This window comes from Odontesthes bonariensis, chromosome 15 (genome assembly GCF_027942865.1).
Source record: "Odontesthes bonariensis isolate fOdoBon6 chromosome 15, fOdoBon6.hap1, whole genome shotgun sequence".
In the NCBI taxonomy this organism is placed as follows: Eukaryota; Metazoa; Chordata; class Actinopteri; order Atheriniformes; family Atherinopsidae; genus Odontesthes; species Odontesthes bonariensis.
In genome coordinates, this window is record NC_134520.1 from 8,015,763 (window position 1) to 8,039,987 (window position 24,225).

Genomic DNA, 24,225 nt, shown 5'->3' on the forward strand with positions numbered 1-24,225 from the left:
CTTGTGCTTGTGTTAATGGCTCGAGACGTTTATGCTTCATTTAGCTTTGCCGGCGCTTGCGTGTGCTGCGTGGCGATTCACCGCCAGGACAGTAGGTGGAGTAGCGTGTTTTTTCAAGGACAAGCCTACTACGATGAAAGGAAATTCACCGCCAGGACCTCTTCGGCAAGTCTCTCTTCGAGTGGATTCATCATAGACATAATATATTATATATATTATGTCTATAGGATTCATGCTTCTTCTTCTTCTTCTTCTTCTTCTTCTTCTTCTTCTTCGCTTTCTACCTTGGCGTTTGAAAACAGCGGTCTTTTTTTAGGGGATGAAACCGGAAGATGAACACGCCGCCGGATGTGATGTAGATAGTGGCTTGTGCTCGCGTCCAGAGTGGCTACTCTATAGCTCTGCTCGCGTCTTGCGTGAAGTTTAGAAAATTGAGGTGACACACGCAAGCACGCAAGGGGGGGCTTGCAACCGCGCAAGGGCTTGCTTTGTGTCTTGCGTTGCGGCTTGCGTTGCGTCTTGCGTTACCGACTATAAACCAGGCTTAACTACTTCTTCGTCTTCTTCCTGGTCTTCTTAAAGTAGCTTCTGGCAAGCAACATTATTGGAAAGATCCGCAATACAGGACACAAGAGTGGAACAGACTTATATCCTTAAAGTGATAGTTCAGAGTAGATTCACCCTAGGGTCATTTGAACCGTGACATCCAGCCAAGTAGCCCACCCGAAGTTTTTTCGATCTTGGCTGAACGTCAGCTGAGTTACTGAGTTATCCCTAATAGCTTAGTACAAGCGCTAATGGACCCTGGCAGTATCTCCAAAATTACCACACTAAAATCACATGCCATGACACCAAACTTCTACAGTAGTACAAATATGGTCTTTACTCACAAAACGATGCATTTGGAAGTTTGTACATAGTCCAGGAGTTTATTATTATCAACACAAGCCTAATAGCTTCTCTGCTGCTAAAGCTGCGTCGACGTCACTTCCTTGATCTGGGAGCTTCAAAGTAAGATGAGGGTTGATCTACTACTGTAGACAACAAAGTATATGTTATATTCTACATGATTTTTTTATGAATTTTTATGTTGTAGAGTTGTGAATTTATTTTATCAATGGAGAAATTGAGCAGCCTTGCTTTGTTGTCTACAGTAATAGATCAACCCTCATCTTACATTGAAGCTCCCAGATCAAGGAAGTGACGTCGACGCAGCTTTAGCAGCAGAGAAGCTATTAGGTTTGTGTTGATAATAATAAACTCCTGGACTATGTACAAACTTCCAAATGCATCGTTTTGTGAGTACAGACCATATTTGTACTACTGTAGAAGTTTGGTGTCATGGCAAGTGATTTTAGTGTGGTAATTTTGGAGATACTGCGAGGTTCCGTTAGTGCTTGTACTAAGCTATTCGGGATAACTCAGTAACTCAGCTGATGTTCAGCCAAGATCGAAAAAACTTCGGGTGGGCTACTTGGCTGGATGTCACGGTTCAAATGACCCTAGGGTGAATCTACTCCGAACCATCACTTTAAATTGGGTTAAATGGGTTAATTTTTTTTACAGGTATTTAAGCAATTTTTTAACACGTTAACTTTGAAAGCACCAATTTGAAATGACAAAAGCATAAATAATTATGGAAAATGTGAACTTTGTTATGCTACAAAAGACAAAACTTTTTCCAAAGACAGTTTCTTCAAAACATTAGCTTTGTAACAGCCTCTGCTACAATATGGCCAACTTGGAAAGGGTTGGCTCAGTCGGATGTGGGCAGATCTGGATGGTCCATTTACAGGTCACAGTGAGACACGCTTGTGTTATCGAGCCCACAATAATATCCAAACTGCAATAGATCATGGATGTATTTCTTAAAGCTGCTGGTATATTGCTTCTGAGCCTTCTCAGAGTTTCACAACATTTACTTCCTTTTTGTCTCTCTTTAACAGGTGTGTTTTTTGAGAACATCGGGGCAGAATCAACATCAATTCTAAATGGTAAATAAGCAATGTTCTTCTTAAAACAACTGAACATGACAATGTCACAAGACATTGAGAAGAACTTAAGAAAAAAAATATATAATATAGATGTTGCCTAATCATAAATCAGCTGCTGTAAAATCATAATACCTTTGCTTCTCAAAATTAAATGTGGGTTGTAGAATGTTATAAGAAATTAGCATTAGTGAATCATATAACATAATTAATCAAAGGCTTCATATACACATGTAATCTGTATGGCCAATTGTTCTCCCAACAATTATATAGCAGTATTTACAACTACTGCCATCCACCAGCATTATTTTAAACACAATGCTGTTTGTTAGCTTGATGGGAATTTTAATGGTAAATGATGTTATTAGAAAACTGCAACTCTACAAAGTTATTTGTGTGGCAGGGAATGTGGAAACGAATTCCACAGGTGAAGTAAAATGTTGTGTTTTTCAGGAGCTGATAACAACTATGCTGTTACTGTCAGTGTAATTAAACCCTCACCAGCATAACACTGACTATTTAATGTGCTTAAACGTGTGGAAAAGCGATGTTTTCAGAGGCTTTCATCAACCGATGCTGTTTCACACAACTACTGCGTTCGTATCACAGTAATATGAATTGTAAAGGGAGATATTATGTGTGAGAAAACCGTGACTCTGTGAGGACTTCAGCGACATACCTTGCTTGATTTAGCGCTGTTAAATCTCTAGTGTATGGCAAACATACAGCAAATATAACACATTGACTGTCTGTCAACACAAGTCTGAATAGAGAAATATTAACACGAAAGCGACCCATGTCTGAACAACTGAATGCCTTTGCTTTAACAGATTGATGAAGCTTTTAATGTAACATATATAATATGTCACAAAGGCTTAATTTAACACACTGCTTCATCAAGTCTCTTAAGTGCAGATGATATTATTAGATTATTGTTTCTTATTAGAAACTCATTGTTTGAGTCACCACAAGAATCACAACAAGTTGACAAGCAGTGAAGCATACATGTTTATAATTTACTTCAAATAACCATTGAACTGCACTGAATGTGTTTGTGCAGATGAATATGAACTCAAAATGAATGCTGATTGCATTTGAATTGAAAAGCAAAACTAGGAAATAAAAAAGAAGGAAATCAAGGGTGTCACGTGGAGTCTAAGTTTCTTCTGCCATCATAATTAAAATGCATAATGGCAGAGCATAAACCTAAAATGTGACCGTCTTGAAGAGGTGTTATCATTCAGCGGCACAGTTGCATGTCTCCTTACCAGCTTAACACCTGAAACTGTGGCTCAGATGTGTGAAATGCTCTGAAACTAAAGGTGGGTGTGATTACCAGTCAAATTAAACCTGAGATGTCAGTTACATGTGTCAGTGCTTCCACTCCTACACTTGGCAGGTTGTAGGGAGCGACAAGCTGGCTGTTGATTATTTTCCACTGTGAAAGAGAATCACTGACACACAGTTACTATTTCTAATAGCCTAGTCTTTGTTTGATTTTCTTGAAATATAAGTGACTTTTCTGAGTTCTGATGCTGACATTGCCCCATGGCTTTATGACATCATTAAATACTAGTAGTATGATTGCTCAGAGGGTGTTATTTCTAATGTGGCTAAATAACTTGTAAACAGTTTGAAAATATCAAGAAAAGCCGACAGTTCATGCAAAAAGTTGCCATGTCAATTTCCACTTAGAAGATCTCATCTCACAATATGTTCCGGCAAATTATGATCAGATTGTATTCTGTTAGTTTTTTTTTTTTCCGTTTTTTTAAAGCAATTCTGTCTGATTATCTTTGGATATCTTTTGCAAAAAGCAATGTAAAGACTTTCATTTCAAGAATGCATAAAAGTTTATACATTTTGTACGTTATGTGAGGGAAGGTCCAGTTTACAACACATAATGTATTTAAAGGGAGAAAATAGTATGATTCCTTATGGAAAGAGTTTTCTTTTAGTTATTTAGTTGGATTTTTGTGGATGTGTAATTTGAGCCCCCAGTTTTATTTTTCCCTGCTGACATGTCAGTAAGCAGTCGTTTCTGCAGTCATAGCAGAACAGTTTGAAGAAATTAAAAAGTTTTCAGGACCGTATTTGGATGCATTTCTAGGGTTAAAAAGCTTAAAAAAAAGCAGCCTTCATTGAGAACTCATCTTCACAACACCAACACCAATATTTCAAATGTCTTTTAATTTTTCTGTTTAAACTTTGGGGTATTTTTCATGCTCACAAATGTAAATTTACATATAAATTGAGTGGCTTTCAAGATGTATGGGAGAAACTTCTTACTAGAGAGTAATTTATTTTAAAAAGAGACAGGCTTTAGCTTCTCAAATCTTAGTTCACAGATGACTGAGATTGTTGCAGCCCATCAAAGTCTGAATGAAGCACTGAGCCATAAATGGTCTACAATCCGGTGTGCTTTTGCCTGTGGAAATCAAGCCAACTGTTATCTTTTTTTTGCTCGGGATGTGGCCCATTTCCTCCACTAAGGGGCAGAATATGATCACTGATGCTCTTAGCCCTCACTCTAAGGGGTGATACACTGCGAAGCAACATCATTTAATAGGGCTTGTGTGATCAATGAATAATCTATGACAAGGTTTGCCTGTGCAAACTGGGCAGATGATAATATATGAATTTATTCAGGATTTGTAATAAAATCATAGATGCATGCAGGTTTAAGCGAAATGTGGCTACTAAAAAAAGCTTTTAGTGCAGTTTTTAAGAATAATTACTGCATTTTCATCACGAGTTAACTGGTTTTGGTATATGTATATCAAAATGATAAGGTTACCTAAAATCAATGCAATTCATGCCATATTTTCACTCAGATCCGATACACACAAGCCTGTGAGACGCATCGTCTTGTATTTATCCCTGAGAACATTTCACAAGTCCAAACAACCTGAATCCTTGAGGGTTGGGATTAGCAAGCTTCCATTGTTGATGAGCTGTGAGGCAGCTAAACCTTTCTGTGATACCTATCTGAGGTTGTGCTCAGCACTTTCCTCATTAATTTCCCTTTTATTCTCCGTCGGATATGATATTTTAGTGATTTGAGCACGTGGGGCACAGGTTAGGTACAATTATGCTGACGGAGAGCTTTTACAGGCATGCTCAATGAAATATCTGGAGTATCGGATTATACATGTAGAAAGTTGTAACGTGATTAACCTTCATTTGAGTCTCATCTATGTTCTCCTGAAGGCAAATCCTCCTCCAATCAGCCGCTATCGGGTATAGTTCTCCAACCTGAAAAATGACCTTCAATGGTAGAGTGAGGCAGTCCTTCTTCTTTTTGTGCTTTTGAAGCATTTCTTTGCCCTTTTAGGCAGTTCAAATGCTCCCTTAAACTACATCCCACCTCACATTTCTCCAGCAGTGAGGCTATATAGTTCAACTTAAAAATACCGTGGATATTCTGACTGCTAGTGGTGCCACTGAGGACTGTTCTGGTTCATGGGCCCCTGTTTTGTTTCTAACAGTCACACTGAATGTAAGTATGGCTTTGTTTATTTAACCCCACAGGACACCTTTAAGATACCATTGTGGAGTGTTTTATCACCTTTCATGGAAAGCATTAGTTCTCTAGAATTACATGATATACTGTGGTTATTGGAAATGTAACTCATGCCCTTTTTATTTTTTCTTGATTTAATAAAGCAGCTTGGGTCTCGAAGGAGGATTTAACTTTATGTTCATGATCCGTTTTTTCCCACTTGTAATTATCAGTGTGTGTTTGAACCTGCTAGCAGCTGCAATTGAATACTGTCTTTCTAACCAGCTCCTGATTAAAAATAACCCTGTTTACAGCTAATGATATAGAAAATATAACGAAAGCTAAAATGGTACACTTGTTAAGCATCCTGTAGATGAATAAATGTGTCAGTGTCATCATAAAGCATGCTTATTTAACACTATTAAGGTTTAAATTATACTATCTCATGTTTCGACATCATAATCCGTTTTTGTCCACAATTGCAGCTTGTTTGATGAGGACACTTCTAATGGCTGCTATCTTTTATTTTTCCTCCATTTTTACATCAGTGCTGCAGAAAGAAAGCTTTCAGAACAATGACGGTTCCCTCCCTCATCCTTCAAAGAAAGGACATTTTTGAGCCCCTTTGATTTGGCCCGATTTGTTTTGATGTGAGGAGTGAGTGGTTTTTAAAATCTCCTTAACTCCCCAGGCCTGGCCCAGACTCCTGCGGGGCTAATGACCGTAGCGTAGCCCGTGCTGAATAATACAGACGCTTACGAGGTGCAAGTCGGGAGGAGGGCGAAGGGGTTAGACATTGGCCCGCCTTCTACAGTACACCTCCATTGATAAGATTGTATTAATTGGTATGAATAGAGAGGGTTTTCTCCCTCTCCTTGTATACATTTACCATTATACTCATTAGCTTCCAGTTGCCTCCCAGCGAGTTTCTCTTTCACATCCCCCGGGGTCTCCTGGGAGGCAATTTGCATCTCTCCATGGTGTCTCTCTGGGGTTATTGAGGAAATATTAGCGCCTTTTCTTCTTCGGCCGACCCTTTGATTTATTTGGAGTTGGGGCTGATAGAGTGGCACTCACATGTTAATGACTGGTGCTGATACAGGCCTCTGGTGCAAGACAACTCATTGATCCAGGTTGAAAAGGTACAATTGACAAGCAGTACTGACTAATGATCTTACATGCGTCTGTGAGTGTATGTGTGCCTGTGTCTGGACTTTGGGAAATGACAAGGGAATCCCACTGCTGTCAAGACTGCAGTGATCCAGCTGTCCACTTTCCCTGATAGAGTTAGATAAATAGGCTTTTGTTGCCCTCTGAAGTCTTTGTGACTTTTTGACAGCCGCTGTTTTGTCGTCTTCTCTTTAGAGGCCTTCTTCTTCTTTGTTTGCTATTCGTGTCATCTTCGAACCCTGTAATCGTAGCGGTGCTTATTTTAGCCACTTCTAGGACTCTCCACCCAATCAGAGACTGCAAACAATGCACTTGATCCAGTTTCTGCTTGGCGTTGTGCATCCTTGTCTAATAATAGAATTCAAGGTGACTGTACTGAGGGATCACTTTGGAGCATCATTAGAGCGCTGAGCCCCCCTACCCCCTTGATTCCTGCCACGGTGCACTCGTATTATGTTTTAAAGATAGATAATGAGAGATTTCATCCCAATACCTGCAGTACTTGACATGCCTCCGAATTAAGGCTCACTGATGTCTTCTCGGCAATGTGGTGCCTGTCCTCAATTTGGAGAGCAGTTTGACACTGACTCCCTTTCATCTGAATGGTCACATGTCTACGGCAAAGCAGCAAAGTTTTATATATATTTAATTTTCTTTCTCATATCACTTGCAGAGGAAAGCATCTGAGCATGTCTAATCATAGCACCAACTTCTGCCTTGCTTAGTACTTATTTACTTTCAGTTACATGGTAATAATAACATTTAATAAAAGTCAACATCCTAACTGCCACTAAACAAAAATACCTACCACTCCAATCACTGCATCCTCTCTGCATACTTATAACAGATTAGAGGTTATGTATATCAATTGTGCAGCTCATGCATATTGTTATGAGGGAGAAATGCGGGAAATGGAAATGTGCCATTTCAACGAGCCGGCACAGCTTGCCAAAAGCAGGCAAGTGGGTAGTCCTTGCGGTGATGTTCGCGTTTGTTTTCCTCTCAGTGTTGGGAGATGAGAAGTCATGTATCTAAACAGAGCAGATATGATGTTTATGAGAGCCATCTGCTTGGCAGCTCTCCTGTGCCCACTGCCCTCCTCAACGTGAGAGCAGCCTCATTAAAATGGTCACATGCCTGAGAAATTTCTAACTGCTGTGTTTTTTTTCTTTTCCCCTTCTTCCCCCTTTTAAAAGGAGTAGAGTTTAAAACTAACAAAGCCTTGGGAAATCCCCATCAGACATCCCTCCCTTAATCCATTTAATTTTGAAAGGCATTGTTTAAAGCTTTAAAGTTTATATCGTTTAATCCCCCTCCAACACTACGGGCAGCAAATGAGGCCGTGTCAGCAGCTTGAACAGATATAATCTACTCCACACAACAGAAAATCCTCCTTCAAGACAAGGTTGCATGGTTTTCCTGTGAACTCACTGTTTGATGTTTCTACCTGCTATTGAACATGACTTCTGTCTTAACCCAACTGTCACTCGCTCCCTGTCCCCTTTTATCACTCCGAATGTTCTCGCCTCACCTTTTTTCATCAGTAAATCTTCCATCACAGCCATTTCACTCATTCCTTTTTTTGTTTGTTATGGACAGGTTCAGGAGGACTTTTTTTCCCCTCAAATCTTTCTTGCCCTTGTTTAGAGTCTGGTGAACTTTGGCCAAAGAGAGGATTGTTTTTGCTTTGAGAGATTCGAATAGTTTAAGGCTTTTGTCTTGTTTGACCCATGCTGTCTTCATGTGTCTGTTTGTTAACACTGAATGTGCAGGTCTAATTATTTCTTCCCTCTACAGATTTCTTATTACGGTCTTTACTGCGACCTGATTAGTTTGTTTTAAAGTCATTTCAGTTTTTATAATGAGATGATTGATGGCATTCTGTCTGTAGTATCAAGCTTCAGTCTTGCTTGATATCAGACAGAACTGTCTGCTTGATACACTCCAGTTTCAGTCTAACATTGCTACACAAATATCTCTATTATGAAGCGCAGCTTGTCAACCCGAGCTTAAACAAAGGCATTCCGACTCAGGGTGCTTGTTGTTAGTTGGCTTATTGTTAGTGAACTAATCAGTCAACTCGGTGGAATACACATATGGAAAGGTCTTGACCAGGCATTAATCCAGTGGATTACGTATTACATTCAATCTGAATTTAACTGTAACTTTTGAAAGGAACTCAAAGAAGTAGTTCAATTCATCCATCCATCCATCCATCCATTATCTTCCGCTTGTCCGGGGATTCGGTAGTTCAATTCAATTCAATTCAATTTATTTATTTATATAACACCAAAATGCAACAAATATCATCTCACGGCACTTCAAAGATACAATCCAATTCAAGACAATTACAATACAATTGATTGTAATACAATGGTAATCCAATCAAATCCGATTCATCCAGTTCCTTGGACAAACATTGGGGATGTGTAATTTGTTGTTTCAGTGCGTTCATTCAGGCTTTTGTCTGGCTCCTAATTGGCTGACTAATCATACTATTGCCTTCTTCCATACACTGAACACAGGCAGCCAACAAAGACATCACCCCAAAATCAGTTAGTAAATTACAAGACACCAGAAAAAAAAAAAAAATTGAGTTATTTAAAGCTGCAGTCTGCAAGATTTGTTGTTGTCATACGTAAAGTCCTACTTTTTGACATTTTAAGAGTTTACATGATCTATCAGAACGCTTGAAGTTGAAAACGGTGACCTCCGTAGTCGCAAAATGCAAGAAATGCTTATTTTTTAACCGAAAAATAAAAAGTTATTCAACTTCCTGTCCCGCCCCTTCAAAACACATGAGAACTCGTGCACGTAGACGTGCACGCCAGATGCGCCTACACGACTCCTCATTCATCAACTCACCTGTCATTTGCGATCATGGAAGACAGTAAGTAGACTAGCCCGTAATGAAGTTCAATAGTCCAGATAAATAAGCGTGGGGACGAGCCTACCTTGTATCGCGCGTGCACAATCGGTGATTGACAGGCAGCAGAGCCCAGCTCGTAACCTGATTGGTTACCTTTTACCGGTCCGGTCTGCAATTTTGTAAACAAACCTGCTGGCTTTGGAGGGACCTAGCGGGACATATAGGGGACCTAGAGAACTTCTTTTTTTTTTGTATTGGGGTATTTAATGTACTACTTTCAGAATCCACGGACAGTTCCAGGCATTATGCTTGAAAAAGAGTTGCAGACTGCAGCTTTAAATCAGAACCTGACTATTAAAATGCATATAAACATTTGAATTCAAATTAAATTCCTAATAAAACTGCTCTAATTTATATATTCTTTATGTTTCTTTTGTCAGAGAGCTAAATGTATCAGAAATTGGATGTAAATATCAGCTCATATACATCACCCTGTTTTCAATACTGCTGCACTGCTCTAATAAACTCCTGATTTTTATTTATCGCAGCATCAGAAACCTCATTCAAGTAAACTTAAAGACAACTTCTGTGCAGTGTATTTGGCCTTACTTACATGTACAATCATCTCCCACAAAGAAAACCAGAGGCGGCAGAATGTCTTATCCACAGTGTTGCTCTGTCTGACAAACTTGGGTTAATAACTAGAATCCTCTTCCATGCACTGGTACAAAGGGGAGTGGTTTAGCTGTGCATGTAAACTAAGTGACTTCAGGTAACTCATGGCAAATAAAAAACAAAAAATTTAGCTGGTGTATTTCTCAAAATGTCCAAACTATTCCTGTAATCTTACTCATTTCAGTAACTTAAAGTAACTTAAACCATTCAAGTAACATAACACAATGTATGTGCAGTTTGCTGTTATGGAGATTTAAGCGTTATAGTGAGGTTACACTCATGTTTAGCTTCTGTGTCTTGATGTTGAGTCAGAACCAAAAACAAACCAAAGCCATAAACAGAGTTAGAGAAATCAAGTCTTGACATGATGTCAAAGTTATCTGCCTTTCCTCTGAAATGTTTTCAGTTCATTCCCTCAAAACCTGTCTGTCATTTGTCTGTGACAAATATTAAGTATTTTACTGGAGTTTACTCACCATTCTCTCAGAAGAAATGGCATCTAGAGCGTATTTTGCAGTTTTAACAAAACACGCAGTACACATCCTCTCTGCTTTCACTGTCCACAATTGTCTCAGAATTAATTCTGATTTATGGGAAGAATTATTTGTGCAATTTCGCCAAAGTTTGAAAGTTTGTACTTTTTGAAAATATAAATTTCCTGACATGTTTTTACATTTTGTGTCAATGTTGGATTTGTGGTTATTTCTAACATCAGAAACGCCGTCATGACAAGCTATTGCTGCCAATTTTTCTTCTTCTTCTTCTTTTTAAAAAAAAATACTCATCATGAAGGATTTTCACAATTTTCTTGGGAGCACATCCCACCTACGATACTCATATTTTTCTTTCGTGTATAATTTGACTTGGATAACTCCAATATGTATTTTCACTCAAGCAGTAAATTATATTGTTTAGTTATCAAAGGCTTTGTGTAATTACATTTGTGCAATTCAGGATGACATGGCTGATAGTGTCTGCACAAGATGCTGGCACACATAATCACAGGCGAAATCCCATTAGGGACAGAAGAGACCATTATTATGGAAATGACCTTTGGGTGACAAGAATTCAGCAGGATAAAAGAGCACGTAATCCTGACAAAGATGTTGTGTGAAACCACCTCTTTTTTTACTTTCTTCTGCGCAAATGTAAGGAATTTGAGGAGTTTTATGGACATGAAATTGTGTTTTGTGGCATCATATTTCTCAATAAGTCACTGAGGAGTGAGATTTGTCAATATATTGCAAATTTCATCCCGCTTTTCTGCTGTTTTTAATACTGTGGTTAATTGAAAGGCCAAGATAGCAGAACTTAGCTGTGTCTTTTTTTTTTTCCTCCATGGCACCTTCACTGAGAGAACATAGTCACCCTAGAATTACTGCAGTGTCGAGCTGAATCTCTTTCTGTTTGTTTTGAGGCACGCTTTGATACACTCACTCTAAAGAGGCAGCTTCATAAATTCACATTGTGTCAAATAAATCAATAGATCCCATTAACTGAGGAAGTTGTGTAGTGCAGTACTTGAGGGACCGAGGCCCCCCTTCATTTTAGACGTTTTTTCAGCAAAGGCAGTGGCAGAAGTATGTGAGGGTGGCTGATGATCCATACAGACAGCTCCAGCAGTTGAAATGGTTTGGCTGACTGGTCCCAGTTGGTCTTAAGTGCCATCTCCACTGTGCTGCCAGACTGGGTCTTCAACTAAACAGGAAGAAGAAATTAGGTCGGATATTCACAGCCTTGCAAGCCTACTTGGCTAAGATGGAAAAATTCACATTAAATGTACTTCTTTTAGGACTTGATGAGACTTGCAATTAGTCTCTGTCTTTGAAGACGGGCCTGTAGTTAATAATTACCAATGCTTCATAGTTTTATTTTTTTTTCCAATATCATTTAATCTGTTGATTATGTTCTCGATTTGCTGTCCTCATAAAGTGTCACATTTTATAAGCAAAATGTTCTAATTTGGCATATTTGTGGTCTGAAAGCAAAAAAGACTAGATTTAAGGAGTTGGGTCTAGCATATGTTTAATTCTAGATTTTGATTGATAAACACAATGTCAGAATAGCGGCCGAGTGATTTCTGTTTAGGGTGCAATCAATTTACAACCGTGTTAAGCTGTATTAGATAATTGTTTTGTATCTTCACTGCCATTCTGGTGCAGTTTTGTTGTATTCACTTAGACTCCCCAGATAATAATCTAGAAAGAGCTTGATTTAAGATGAAAATGGAGTCAGGCAATACTCTATAAGAGGCACAATTGATTGGTTGAAGCTCTCAACCAGTGCTGGAAACCAGTGCTGTATATACAGAGTGCATAATGGATACATGATAAGTAACAATCTGAAAGTATGTGGGTGTGAATAGGTTAATGAAAAGTCATTGTAAAGGGATTTGTAGAAGGTTGAAATACATTATAAAAGTGTGGGCCGTTTATTTAAAGTCTTTTGGCTTACTCTTTAAAATCATACATAAAAGGGAAAAATCTTTGGTTTAGTCTCTTGCTTAAAGACAAACAATTAGTATTTTTAACAATCAACATTTTTTGCTTACATTTAGAGCACAGAGCCAGCTTTCTTTATAAGTTTTTTCAGTTTCTTTGAGTCACTGGCTCTGATGCTGTTGCCCCAACTCCATCTCAACTGCAGACTTATAAGAAGATATGCAGGATCTTGCTACAAATTTTGAAGGATCTAATCCTACTGAAGACATAGAGTCTGCTCTGTCTCTTATTATAGACAGCCTCAGTATTGTAGTGTTAGAATATAATTAATTAATTTTGGTTGAGACTATTAGCTACATACATTTATACTCTACCTATACTCTACATATTAGTATGTTATTATATACTCTACATTTACATAGTACTTTCTTTCTTAATTGTACATCTAAATTAGAATTGATGAACTGTGGTTCCTTAGTTCCTTCGAGAAACATAAATAACCCTGATGATCCATAGAGTTTGTGTCCCAAGCAGATTTTACAGCAGCACAGTTGCACAAAGTGTGGACAGGAGTGATCTCCACCACTTTTAAACATCTACTGTTATCAGTCTACTTGTTTTGAATTTTTAGAAAAAACTCATGTACTATACTTTTGTACGCAGCTTTTTTTTACTGAATTTATCATTTTTAGAGACGACAGGAATCAAAGGTTCTTTATATCATCCTTCAAGTCCCTCTTCCATATCTACACTTAACTTACCATTTGCCCTTTATTTTCATCTTTATTTTTCTATTTAGATCCAGGATGACGTTTTTACACTACAAGTTTGAGTCTTGTAATGCAAAAATATGGAGAGAATGATGATAAAATTGCTCTGATGGATCTTACAGTGATACTTGATCTTTGTACTATGCCATCGTAACAGAGGTAGACTTGACTTTAACAATTTGCACCTGCTCTCATAGGAACATTGCCTCAAAGAGGACATGTAAAATTACTGCTTAGCGTGTACAGTGAAACAAGTAATTTGGATACAAATTTCACAGGAAAATATAATGGCATTTTCATGAAATTAGATTGTTCACTGTAGAGAATGACAGAAAGATGAAAGAGAATAGGGCATGATGTGCACTGTGGTTGAGAGCCAAACTAAGGGCAATACTGATGGGAGTACATGGCGTGCTTCCCAGCCCACTAACTATCAGAGCATGCTGCAGGAGATCATATTTACTCTGTAATTTGAGCTGAGCTTAGTTCATCTTGCTGTTGGAAATCAGAGCTTTTATTTTTGACAAATGTGGAGTTTTGCGCACATTAAGCATACTTTACACAATGTAATGCAATGTTTTTCAAATAATTCCTGTCTACATTACAATACCCCTGCACGAGTGGAAAATGTTGAGTTTGGCAATGACGACAAAAAATGAAATGTGATAAACTGCGTCTTTGTAAGTTGAATATATGGTTGCACAGATTTTAAACAAGACTTTTAGCTTCGGCATCTAGAGAATAGATTTTGCAAAACAAAATGTTGAAAATTAAGAACACCTCACAATAATAACTCAGAGGTGTTTGTGTTTGTTTGTGCTGTTTATGATAGTGACGATGAAGCTCCCCCTTAATCTCACTCACCAAACTGAAAAAAACAAAACAAAAGATCTGTCTTGGGGAAGATACCAAGCAGGGTTAGTAAAAGCTCATAGCAGATTGATCTGTGCATACAGCTTAGCAGTATTAAAGCCCATAATCCCTGTAAATATCTTCAGGCAAGGCAAAGTCAGCCTTTTAACATTGACTAAATGAGGTAAATAGTAGCAAATACATTTCTAAAAATTGCTATTCCGTCGAAGCCCTCTTTGTTATATATAGACAGGATTTATGTGAGTTGGCTGCTAACAAGGCTTACGCATTTTCAACCAAGATATTTTGATGGTTTTGTCACCCTGCCGTTTTGGGGGTAACGGTGAAGTTTGCTTTAAATGTGCAGCGTCTGTTCTCCCTCCGATATCTAACACCACAACAGATGGGAAGAATATGGAGCTCAGAAGGCTTTACCTCTGAGGTGGTAACAGTGAAGCCACTCATTAACACTGAATTTACCACTTCGTTAGCAATGCAGGTTCCTGTAGAGAGCGACCAGCCTTGAATGTCAAATCCACAGAGCACATATTTTAAACTAAATCAGCTTTGGATAGCACAACATATGTGATGTCAAGTATATGATGTAGCATCAATCTTTGAATTATAATCATATTTAATCACTCAAAACCAATGATGAAGAAAGAGTAAGAAACATTTTGCCTTAAATTCAACCCTACTTTAAGAAATCTGCATATCGTCTACGTGTATGTGCAAAAGTGACTGTTTTCTTTCTGGGGGTCTGTGTTTGTGTTTTAAACAGATTGTGTTCCTGCCAATTTGTCGGGATTCAAGTAACAACAGTCTCATGCTGGGATCTGTGTTGGCACCATCACAGAGTGATAAGACGAAATATGATCTCATTGGAGGTGTACTTTGTTCCCATGGAAATTGGTCAATTTTAGCAGACGACTGAGAACTTTAGGTGGAGAAGCAGGGAGGTTGTATCCCAGAGGTGCGCTCACATAATTAAGCATTCTCGCCAGGGTATTCAGGGCTAACAGCAGGGTTTGTTGTGAATAGAGGTGGCGAAAGAGGGTGTTGGAAAATCATAATGCAGCACAGAATAATACCTTTCTCATTTTAAGGAGTGGTGGGAATAGCCTGAAAAACATTTTTTTTAACGGTACCGCATTGTCAGTGTGAAATGAGGAGAAAAAATACAAAATTTTATTATGCCTGTTGTCCATTGTGCTGCGCTTTGTAATTTACGTCTTGAATAAAGGAAGTTCTATGCTTGTAAGGCATTGCATTCCAATAATGACTTGCCTGTAGTACACTTAATAATTGTGCGTTATTCTATTTTAAAATTCAGAGTCTTGCTACTCTGATCTAAAGCCAAATGCACAAGAGGACAAAGATGTGGAATCTGTGTCTGACAGCCCAGGTCGTGCTCAGGAGCCATTACAGAGTCGCACATTCTCCCTGAAGAACAATGCTGCGGGTCTGTCCTCAGATGAACACGAAAACCCTTTAAATGGAACCCAGCCGAATCCATTTGTATACAGCAGTGTCCCTGCTGTTCCCCACGCAGGCAATTCATTGCCTTCAGGAGCACTTGTTAATGGACCTGGTTCACACCCTACCTCAGAGGTACACTGTGTCCTGAACAAAGGCACTGTTTTATCCAGCAGTGTCCTGGATGCCACGTGGCAAGCAGGAGAAGGACACGAGCCCCGAGGTGTTACCACCACCCAGTGAGCTTCAATCAGACGCTTGGAAGAACACAGCGGGGCCCCTCGTGAAAACACTGGCCACACAGCCAGGTGTCAACACGCCACTGTCTCACTCGGAGGAGAATGAGTCTAAACTGGCCTATTCCACACTGTCAGGTGACAGTGCGGAGCAAATGCACATTAGCCAACCTTTGACTAAACAGACAATAAAAACAAGAGCTCCACAGGAAGTAGAATGGCCAGGAAGGTCTGCGGATGTTTATGATACTGCTCAAGTAATCAGATGGGATTCATCAGGAGAGGGTTTTTTGCACAATGACATAAGGCTGGAGACCAAAGTGATGCACCAAAGAGACAAGAAGCACAACACATAGAAAAAGCATATCAGGCTGTCTAGAAAAGGTTAACAGCAGCGACAGACATTTCTGCAGTGGTAATGACGTTGAAAATGTTGACACGGGCAACAAAGATGAATCTTTGGATACACTATCTGACTTTAAATGGTTAGTACCATTCAAAGACCTTTCTTGGAACATAGCTTTAGACTCTGAGCACTGTATTTATAGCACAACACATGAAGACTGTAATGAGGAAAATGACCCTGAAGATGAAAACAGCATTAGTCCAAAAGTGGAACAGTTGAAGAGAGAAACTTGAGGAAGATTCTCTTATCTTTTCATGCACAATATGCAAAGTTCATTTCAAGGAAAAAAGAAATTTCCATAGACATATGATGTATCATTTAGGCAAGCATAATCAGGTGAACAGCGAAAATGTTTCACAGCCCTTTATATGCAGGGAGTGTGGGCGTTTTGTTCTGTGATAGCAAGTCCCTCATGAGGCACATCATTATTCACGAAGACCAGCAGAAGGAACTTATGGAAGAAATCAAAGATCTCAAAAACAGTGACTCTGAAGACAGGGCCACCACAGCGCAGTGCCCTCAGAGCATATTTAGCTGTAACAGCCTGAAAGTTTTTGTCCAGCGCGTCACAACACATGAGAATCTGAAGCACTACAGCATCTGTGAGGAGTGTAACTACATTACACTGACGCAGCAGGCACACTTACATGTCGCACATCAGCCTCAGTGCATGAGAATGACTCACACTAATGATTCAGAGGGAGCAGACCATATTCAGTTTCAGTATAAAATGGATTTTTTCAGTGGCAGAAACAAAGAAGTATTGGGAAGACATTCTGAGCTTGAGTACCAGCAGTCACACTGTGGTGATTATTGTCAGTCTGACAGATTTAAACCTAATCTGCCGAGGTCTAATTTAGGAGAGAGAGCTCACTGTTTAATTCAAGATGGGGGCATTCAAAAGTCAAATGAAAAAGATGTAAATGTTGCCCACTTTGAGTGCATCACCAGCTGCACAAAGAGCATGCCGTCCCCATCGTTGTGGAGAATCGACAAGCATAAAAATTTACTGCTAAAGGTAGAAAAAATAGATGTGGCAACTGATCTCACCTGTGTGGAAGAGGATGCTGAAAACAATGACTGCAAGGCTTTTGGCAGCTCAAAGCAGGTAAACTGTCTTGCAGCTGCTGATTTTTTACCATCAGCCAGATATCTTAAATTAGACCAGATGTTTGGTCTGGAAGACAAGAATGCCCTGCCAAGCAGGAGCTTACAAGTGCAAGAAGTCCAAGTCCAAAATTCTTCATCTATGAGAAGAATGTCAACACCTTTGCATAACACTATTGAATTTATGAATGGTGATACATTGCCTAGTCTTAGCCAGGGGCTTACGAAACATTGTGCAGTTATGGAATTGGAGAAAGGCTGTGAGGGCGTTGATAAGTTCAGTGATGACACCAGCAGAGCCACAGGCAGCTTCTTCGAAAGCAGTACAAATGAAAAGAACCCATATGCTCAGAGGTATTTTAGAAGTAGGCAGAACATTTCAGTTAAACACGAAAGCTCCCTCACACTCATGGGTAAAGAAGATGGAGAAGAAGACTGTAGCGACATAGAGCAACTCATAATCAAGGAGGAATTTAACGAAACTACAGCATGTGATGAATCCCCAGAATTGCCTAGAGTATCCCTAGGTCACAGTTTTCATTATTTCCCCACATCAGAGGTAGAGCACAGGCCCTGTCCATACTGTCCTGCCATGTTTGAGTCTGGAGTGGGTCTTTCTTTTCATGTACGAGGACCGAGTTGGTCTTGAGCTATTATGCTCGGCATACAGTTTCACCAGAGCACGTGGTATTGCTGGAACGTCAGTCACAAATCTGCAGCGGGATCCCCACTGGAACAAAGAGAATAAGAAAAGGTGAGAGTGGTAGTCGTTCTCCACTTGTGATAAACAAAACCTTAATACAGCTAACTGTCAGCCAAACCCCTTTTGTGTTGTAGATTAGCACTCAGGCTTAGCGCTTTGAATGTATTTCCACATTTCCACGTACCCTGCATTGTAAGAGTAGAGGCACTTTAACAATAAGTGTTGCAATGTGTGACGATGCCCTCTAGTTTGCAATGGAGCCAGTTTGAAGCCCATCGCTCATGCTTATGGTTGGCACTGTCTTCCCTGATTTGGACTTTATAGTGATGAGAACAGGATTTATCCTCTCTCACTCTGGAAACACAACCTGAGAACTTGATCTTGTTAAAACATCAATTTGTAACTGGGGAAATATACTGTCAGTATCTCATGTCAGACTTCAGACGTTAGTAATATGGATATTTCCTAATTGGGCACCACACTATTTATTATAGGGCCCAGTTTGTCAATTAGGCCATAATCCTATAACTGTAAAAGATTATTGCATTTCTTCCAGTGGAAGTCAGAGATTCTTTGGAAGCTGTTTGTGTGCTGTTTATAGCACTGCACCTTCTGTACTTCCAGCTGTGCTAGTTGTTTCTTTGTGGAAACCTAAGTTCGTCAACTGCCAAAAGATATTTCACACAAATTGTTGCATGTTGATGTTACAGGCTATAAGAAGCTATCCACTATAATATATCCACTATACTTGTACCGGATCCTGGACTGGAAGTTAGTCCATAAGATACTGTGGGTTATGAACAATTATGTTATAAATCTACATTTTTATTTTAAAAAGAAATTCTAGGGTAGCAAGCGTTACACTGAAGACAAGCAAAGTCTTTTGTCATCTGACTGACAGACAGACAGACAGACAGACCGATCGATAGATAGATAGATGTGTAAAAAGAATCTTTATTCTTTTGCCAAAAAGAGAATAAATTGCAGGTTTATTTCATCAGCATCTACAGAAAGTGTTTTGTCCATTGCCAGCACAAAGGCGCCTCAACTTGAGCCTGCCGGCTTCCATGTGTGTTCACTTATGCAGGTCTCACTTCATTGAAAGCAATTCAAGAGAATAATTCCTACACAGGTGATAGTCAAAATAAATGCACATTGCTCACAGTCAAACCAAAGTCTGCTGTAAAGGAATGGTTAAAGTGTTAAAAAACACTTTCATTAATGCATTGAGGTATAGGGAGGTGGTTTGGAAACTTATTAATTCCCAACAGCACATTTAATGTCGATGATAGATAGATAGACAGACTGACAGACAGATAGATAGATAGATAGTTAGATAGATTGATAAAATACTTTATTCATTTTCAAATTGTCCAAATCTACATATAAGGATTAAGATTAAGATCCAATTTATTGGTCATGCATACACTCTGCTTTTAACCCATCCAGGTTGGCACCTGTTGACACACACATGCACAGGGTCACACACACTCAGAGACAGATGCCAACCTGGAGCAGTGGGCAGCCATGAAGCACCCGGTGAGCATGGGGGTACAGTGCCTTGCTCAAAGGCCTTGACAAGGAGGTGGACTTACACCCCTCCAGCTATCAGTTCCACCAAGCTTTTTTGAGGGGCGAGAGTGGGAATCAAACCACCAACCTTGCGGTTATTGGATGACCGACTCTAACCACTGAGCCACGGCCGCCCACCCATATTCTACACCTTTACAATAAGCACATAAGTAAATGGATAAAAAGGAGGTAAATTAGAGATAATAGGTAATAGAGGTATAAGAAGCCAATTAGCTGAATTTAGGATCATTAGATGTTTTTCTAATCTACTTGTGAAGTTAACTTTAGTATAATTGGCTAGTAAGTAACATATGATTAAAATCAGCGATTGACTCTTTGTCATTCCACTAAACGAAGTAGTCACCTGCTAGAAAACAAAAAGCTGTAAACTGTGAACTATAAACCTCTGTTGTCAATTTGCATCTCATACACCATGCAAATGTTGTTCTATTGTTCTTGTTTTATGTTCTAGAATGCGCCGCTGAGGGTGGCAGCACGTTGGAGTAGCTCTGTACCTCACATTGAGATTTTCTTTTTTTTCTAAATTTCATTCCTGTTTTTTCTTGGAAGAAATTGCATTTTTTGGACAACTGTTCCTTCCTGCCTTGGATGCTGTGCAGCTGGATTGATTTTTCCCAATACTTTTTGTATATTTTGCTCTTTTGTTATGATGCATAACCATAGCAACAGGGTGGTTTACAACAGGGAGCAGCTGATTAACATTGGAAAAGCAGAAATAATTCGACAACTGAAGCCAGAAATCCCACTGGAATTGAAAAGGAGGCGTCGTGGATGCAGAGCAGGAGCAAAGAGGAGAGAAAGAAAGAAGAAGTTCAAACCATCTCTGCCATCCGTCATCATGGGCAATGTAAGATCGTTAGCTAACAAGTTGGATGAACTTCTAGCCTTGACAAGGACTCAGCAAGAATATGGGGAATGTAGCATTATGTGTTTTACTGAGACATGGCTGCAGGATCATATCCCCGACTCCAGCGTCTCTCTGCCGGGCTTCCTGACTGTACGAGCAGATCGAGATTTAAAGAGTAGCATGAAAAGGAAAGGGGGTGGATTGGCAGTGCTTGTCAACAACAGATGGTGTCACCCAGGACATGTTACTGTGAAGAGTCGTCTCTGCAGTCCTGACATTGAACTATTGGCAGTAAGTTTTCGTCCATATTATTTGCCAAGAGAGTTCACCAGTGTTGTTTTGGTGGCTGTTTACATTCCACCCTCAGCTGTTGCCGACACTGCATGTGATGTCATCAGTTCCGTTGTTGCTAAGATACAGACACAACACCCCAATTCTTTTATGGCAATATCTGGTGATTTTAATCATGCCTCACTCTCTGCTACACTGCCAACTTTTCAACAGTTTGTCAGCTGCTCTACCAGAGAAAACAAGACATTGGATTTGTTTTACACAAATGTCAAGGATTCATATATTTCCAAATCAAGACCTCCCCTGGGTAAATCAGATCACAACCTTGTTTTTCTCTGTTCAGCATATAAACCCCTTGTCCAGAGACTACCTGTCACAAAAAGGACTGTTAGAAAGTGGTCACAGGAAGCTGAAGAACCCTTACAGGGTTGTTTTGATGCAACCGATTGGATTTCTCTTTGTAAGCCACATGGAGAGGACATTAATGCCATGACTGAGTGTGTGACTGACTATATAAACTTCTGTGTGGACAACACCATCCCCACCAGAACAGTGAGATGCTTCCCTAATAACAAACCCTGGATCACCAGTGAGCTAAAGGAACTATTGAACAAGAAAAAAAGAGCCTTTAGGGAGCGAGACAGGGAGTTACTGAGGAGTATACAGAAGCAGCTCAAAGTCAAGATCAGAGAGAGCAAGGAGGTGTATAGAAAGAAGCTTGAGAGTAAACTGCAGAGGAACAATATCAGAGATGTGTGGTCAGGAATGAAGAAGATCACAGGCCTCAAGCATAGGGAGGATCGGATGGATGGAAGTCTGGACAGAGCAAATGAGCTGAACACATTCTTCAACAGGTTCAGTTCAGGAACAAGCTCACCATCCTCCCCTCCTGTTCCCAGCCAAAGAGACATCCCACCCTCCTCTGACCCACAGCTTTCCTGTAACATCTCCACCTCCACCTCAGTCATGGATTCTTCTGCTTCCACTAGTTTGTCTTCAACCAAATCAGGAGATGCTGCTGTCCCCTTTGCCTCCCCCTCCCACTTTTCTGTTTCTAGAAGTCAGGTGAAGAGGCAGTTGGAGAGACTGAACCGGAACAAGGCTGCAGGCAGGCCCGCCGATAGGGGGGGACAAACGGGTATCTTGTCCCGGGCCCAGGAATGGGGGGGCCCAAAAAAAAAAGAAATATGCGCATTAGTCCGCAAATATGTCCAAATGTTTCAGGCACGCACGCCAATCAAGCTGAATTGATTTGAGAATCATCCCCGGTCAGCTGAATGACAGCCAGTGTAACGCGGCTCTGGTTTAACCTTATTTTGTTTAAAATAAGCCAGTATAGACATGGCAACGTGTGAAATTGCCATTTAGATAGAGTTGAATGTAACGAATGGGTTATAAACGTGACGTTTTGGGGTAGCCTGTAACTTTCGTTCAGACTGATTTAACTTGACACTCGCCAGATGAATGGGCTCCGCCTTGTTCCCCGAACATTCTCAGAAAGTTCAGCGGACATACACGCGGGTCTGGTGATAAATAAAAGTACCCTTGACATGATTCCCTTGGTCAAGTGAAAAATGGTTGATGAAATGTGCAGTTTATGAGCTCTAAATGAATAAAATAGCGTGAGTTTTATTGTGGTAGGATTTTGAAAGCCATAACTCCACTCAGTCCATATCCATATCCAGGCAAAGTGGTAAATAATCCTTTTGGTTTATCCGCAATAAATGAGAGACTGGGAAAGTAGAGGTGGGTGTGGGTGGGTTGCTACGGGGGGGCCCATTCAGAGAATTTTGTCCCGGGCCCAGCCAAACCTGTCAGCGGCCCTGGCTGCAGGTCCAGATGGTGTCAGCCCCCGAGTCCTGAAGGCCTGTGCAGAGCAGCTCTGTGGGATTCTGCAACACCTTTTCAACCTTAGCTTGACCCAAGAGAAGGTACCACTGTTGTGGAAGACATCCTGTCTGGTTCCGGTACCAAAGAAAACTCACCCTTCAGTCATCTATAGCCGCTTTCGGACTGTAGGAACCTTTGGCAGTTCTAATAACCTTTTAATCCGCGGGGCCGTTTTCTCCCGTGTTCGGACATACAGGAACTCGGGGCTTTCTCCCTTAGTTCCTATAACTATTTAGCTCCTTCTCCGAGGTCGGGTCTTTTCATAGTTCTTATAGAACGAATCTAACGGAGGTGTGTGGTGGTTGGTAGCTACGCCCCATGTCATGCTATCACGGCTGAAATGTTTACTCATACAACACAGACAGAACAGGCGCGTGTTTAATAAGTTAAACTTACACTGGTCTCATTTGTCTGCAGCGCTCTGCTCTCCTTTCTTCCTTCATGAAATGAAAAAGTATCTCCTGACTCTCTCTGTGAGCTTTTCCAGCCTCGATATTAGACGCCTGATGTGATTGTCCATGATTAATATCACCATCATGCAGACCATAAACACGGTGGCCTCCCCGCTCTCCATATTAGCTTCTTGGTGGTGTTTTTTCTACTCTCCTTACTTTTACCGTTTTGTTTTGTGTTTGAATGTAGCGCTAAACGGCTAACGGCTAACACGTCACTGAAGCAGACGGCTGCGCGCGGCGCATCAGTCCCTATCAGGTCCCAACTCATGTGCGAATGCAGACTGAAACAGTTCCGCTGGGGAAGGATAGTTATCAGAATGAAATTCGAGGAGGGTAGTTCTGATAACTACTTTCTTAGAACGGTCTGTCCGAAAGCGGCTAATGACTACAGACCTGTTGCCCTGACATCCCACATCATGAAGGTCCTGGAAAGACTCCTGTTGACCCACCTGTGTAAGCAAACCAGCACATATCAGGACCCCCTGCAGTTTGCTTATCGCCATGGAGTTGGAGTTGAAGACGCTATCATACACCTGCTTCAACAAACCCACTGTCATCTGGACAAAGCAGGCAGCACTGTGAGGATCATGTTCTTTGATTTCTCCAGTGCATTTAACACAATTCAGCCTGATCTGCTTCGTCTTAAACTCCAGAAGACTCAGGTGGAGGCCTCAACAATCACCTGGATTAATGACTACCTGACAAACAGACCACAGTTTGTCAGACTGAAGAATTGTGTGTCTAACCAGGTGATCAGCAGCACAGGAGCACCACAGGGGACTGTACTCTCACCATTCCTTTTCACTCTGTACAGTTCAGACTTCCAGTACAAGTCAGACTCCTGTCATCTACAGAAATATTCAGATGACTCTGCAGTTGTCGGGTGTATCAGAGATGGACAAGAAGCTGAGTACAGAGAGCTGGTGGACCGCTTTGTGGCATGGTGTGGGA

The 24,225-nt window shown here is 40.3% G+C and overlaps 1 protein-coding gene across 1 annotated transcript in view; it reads left to right on the plus strand.

Annotated features, from left to right (window-relative positions):
* The window catches only part of znf644b (zinc finger protein 644b), a 49,563-nt gene that overhangs the window by 18,125 nt on the left and 7,213 nt on the right, over positions 1–24,225 (plus strand). Inside the window, 6 exon segments of the mRNA XM_075486168.1 lie at positions 15,604–15,947; positions 15,949–16,331; positions 16,333–16,608; positions 16,610–16,775; positions 16,777–18,127; positions 18,130–18,247. Coding sequence (XP_075342283.1) covers positions 15,604–15,947; positions 15,949–16,331; positions 16,333–16,608; positions 16,610–16,775; positions 16,777–18,127; positions 18,130–18,247 — 2,638 coding nt within the window.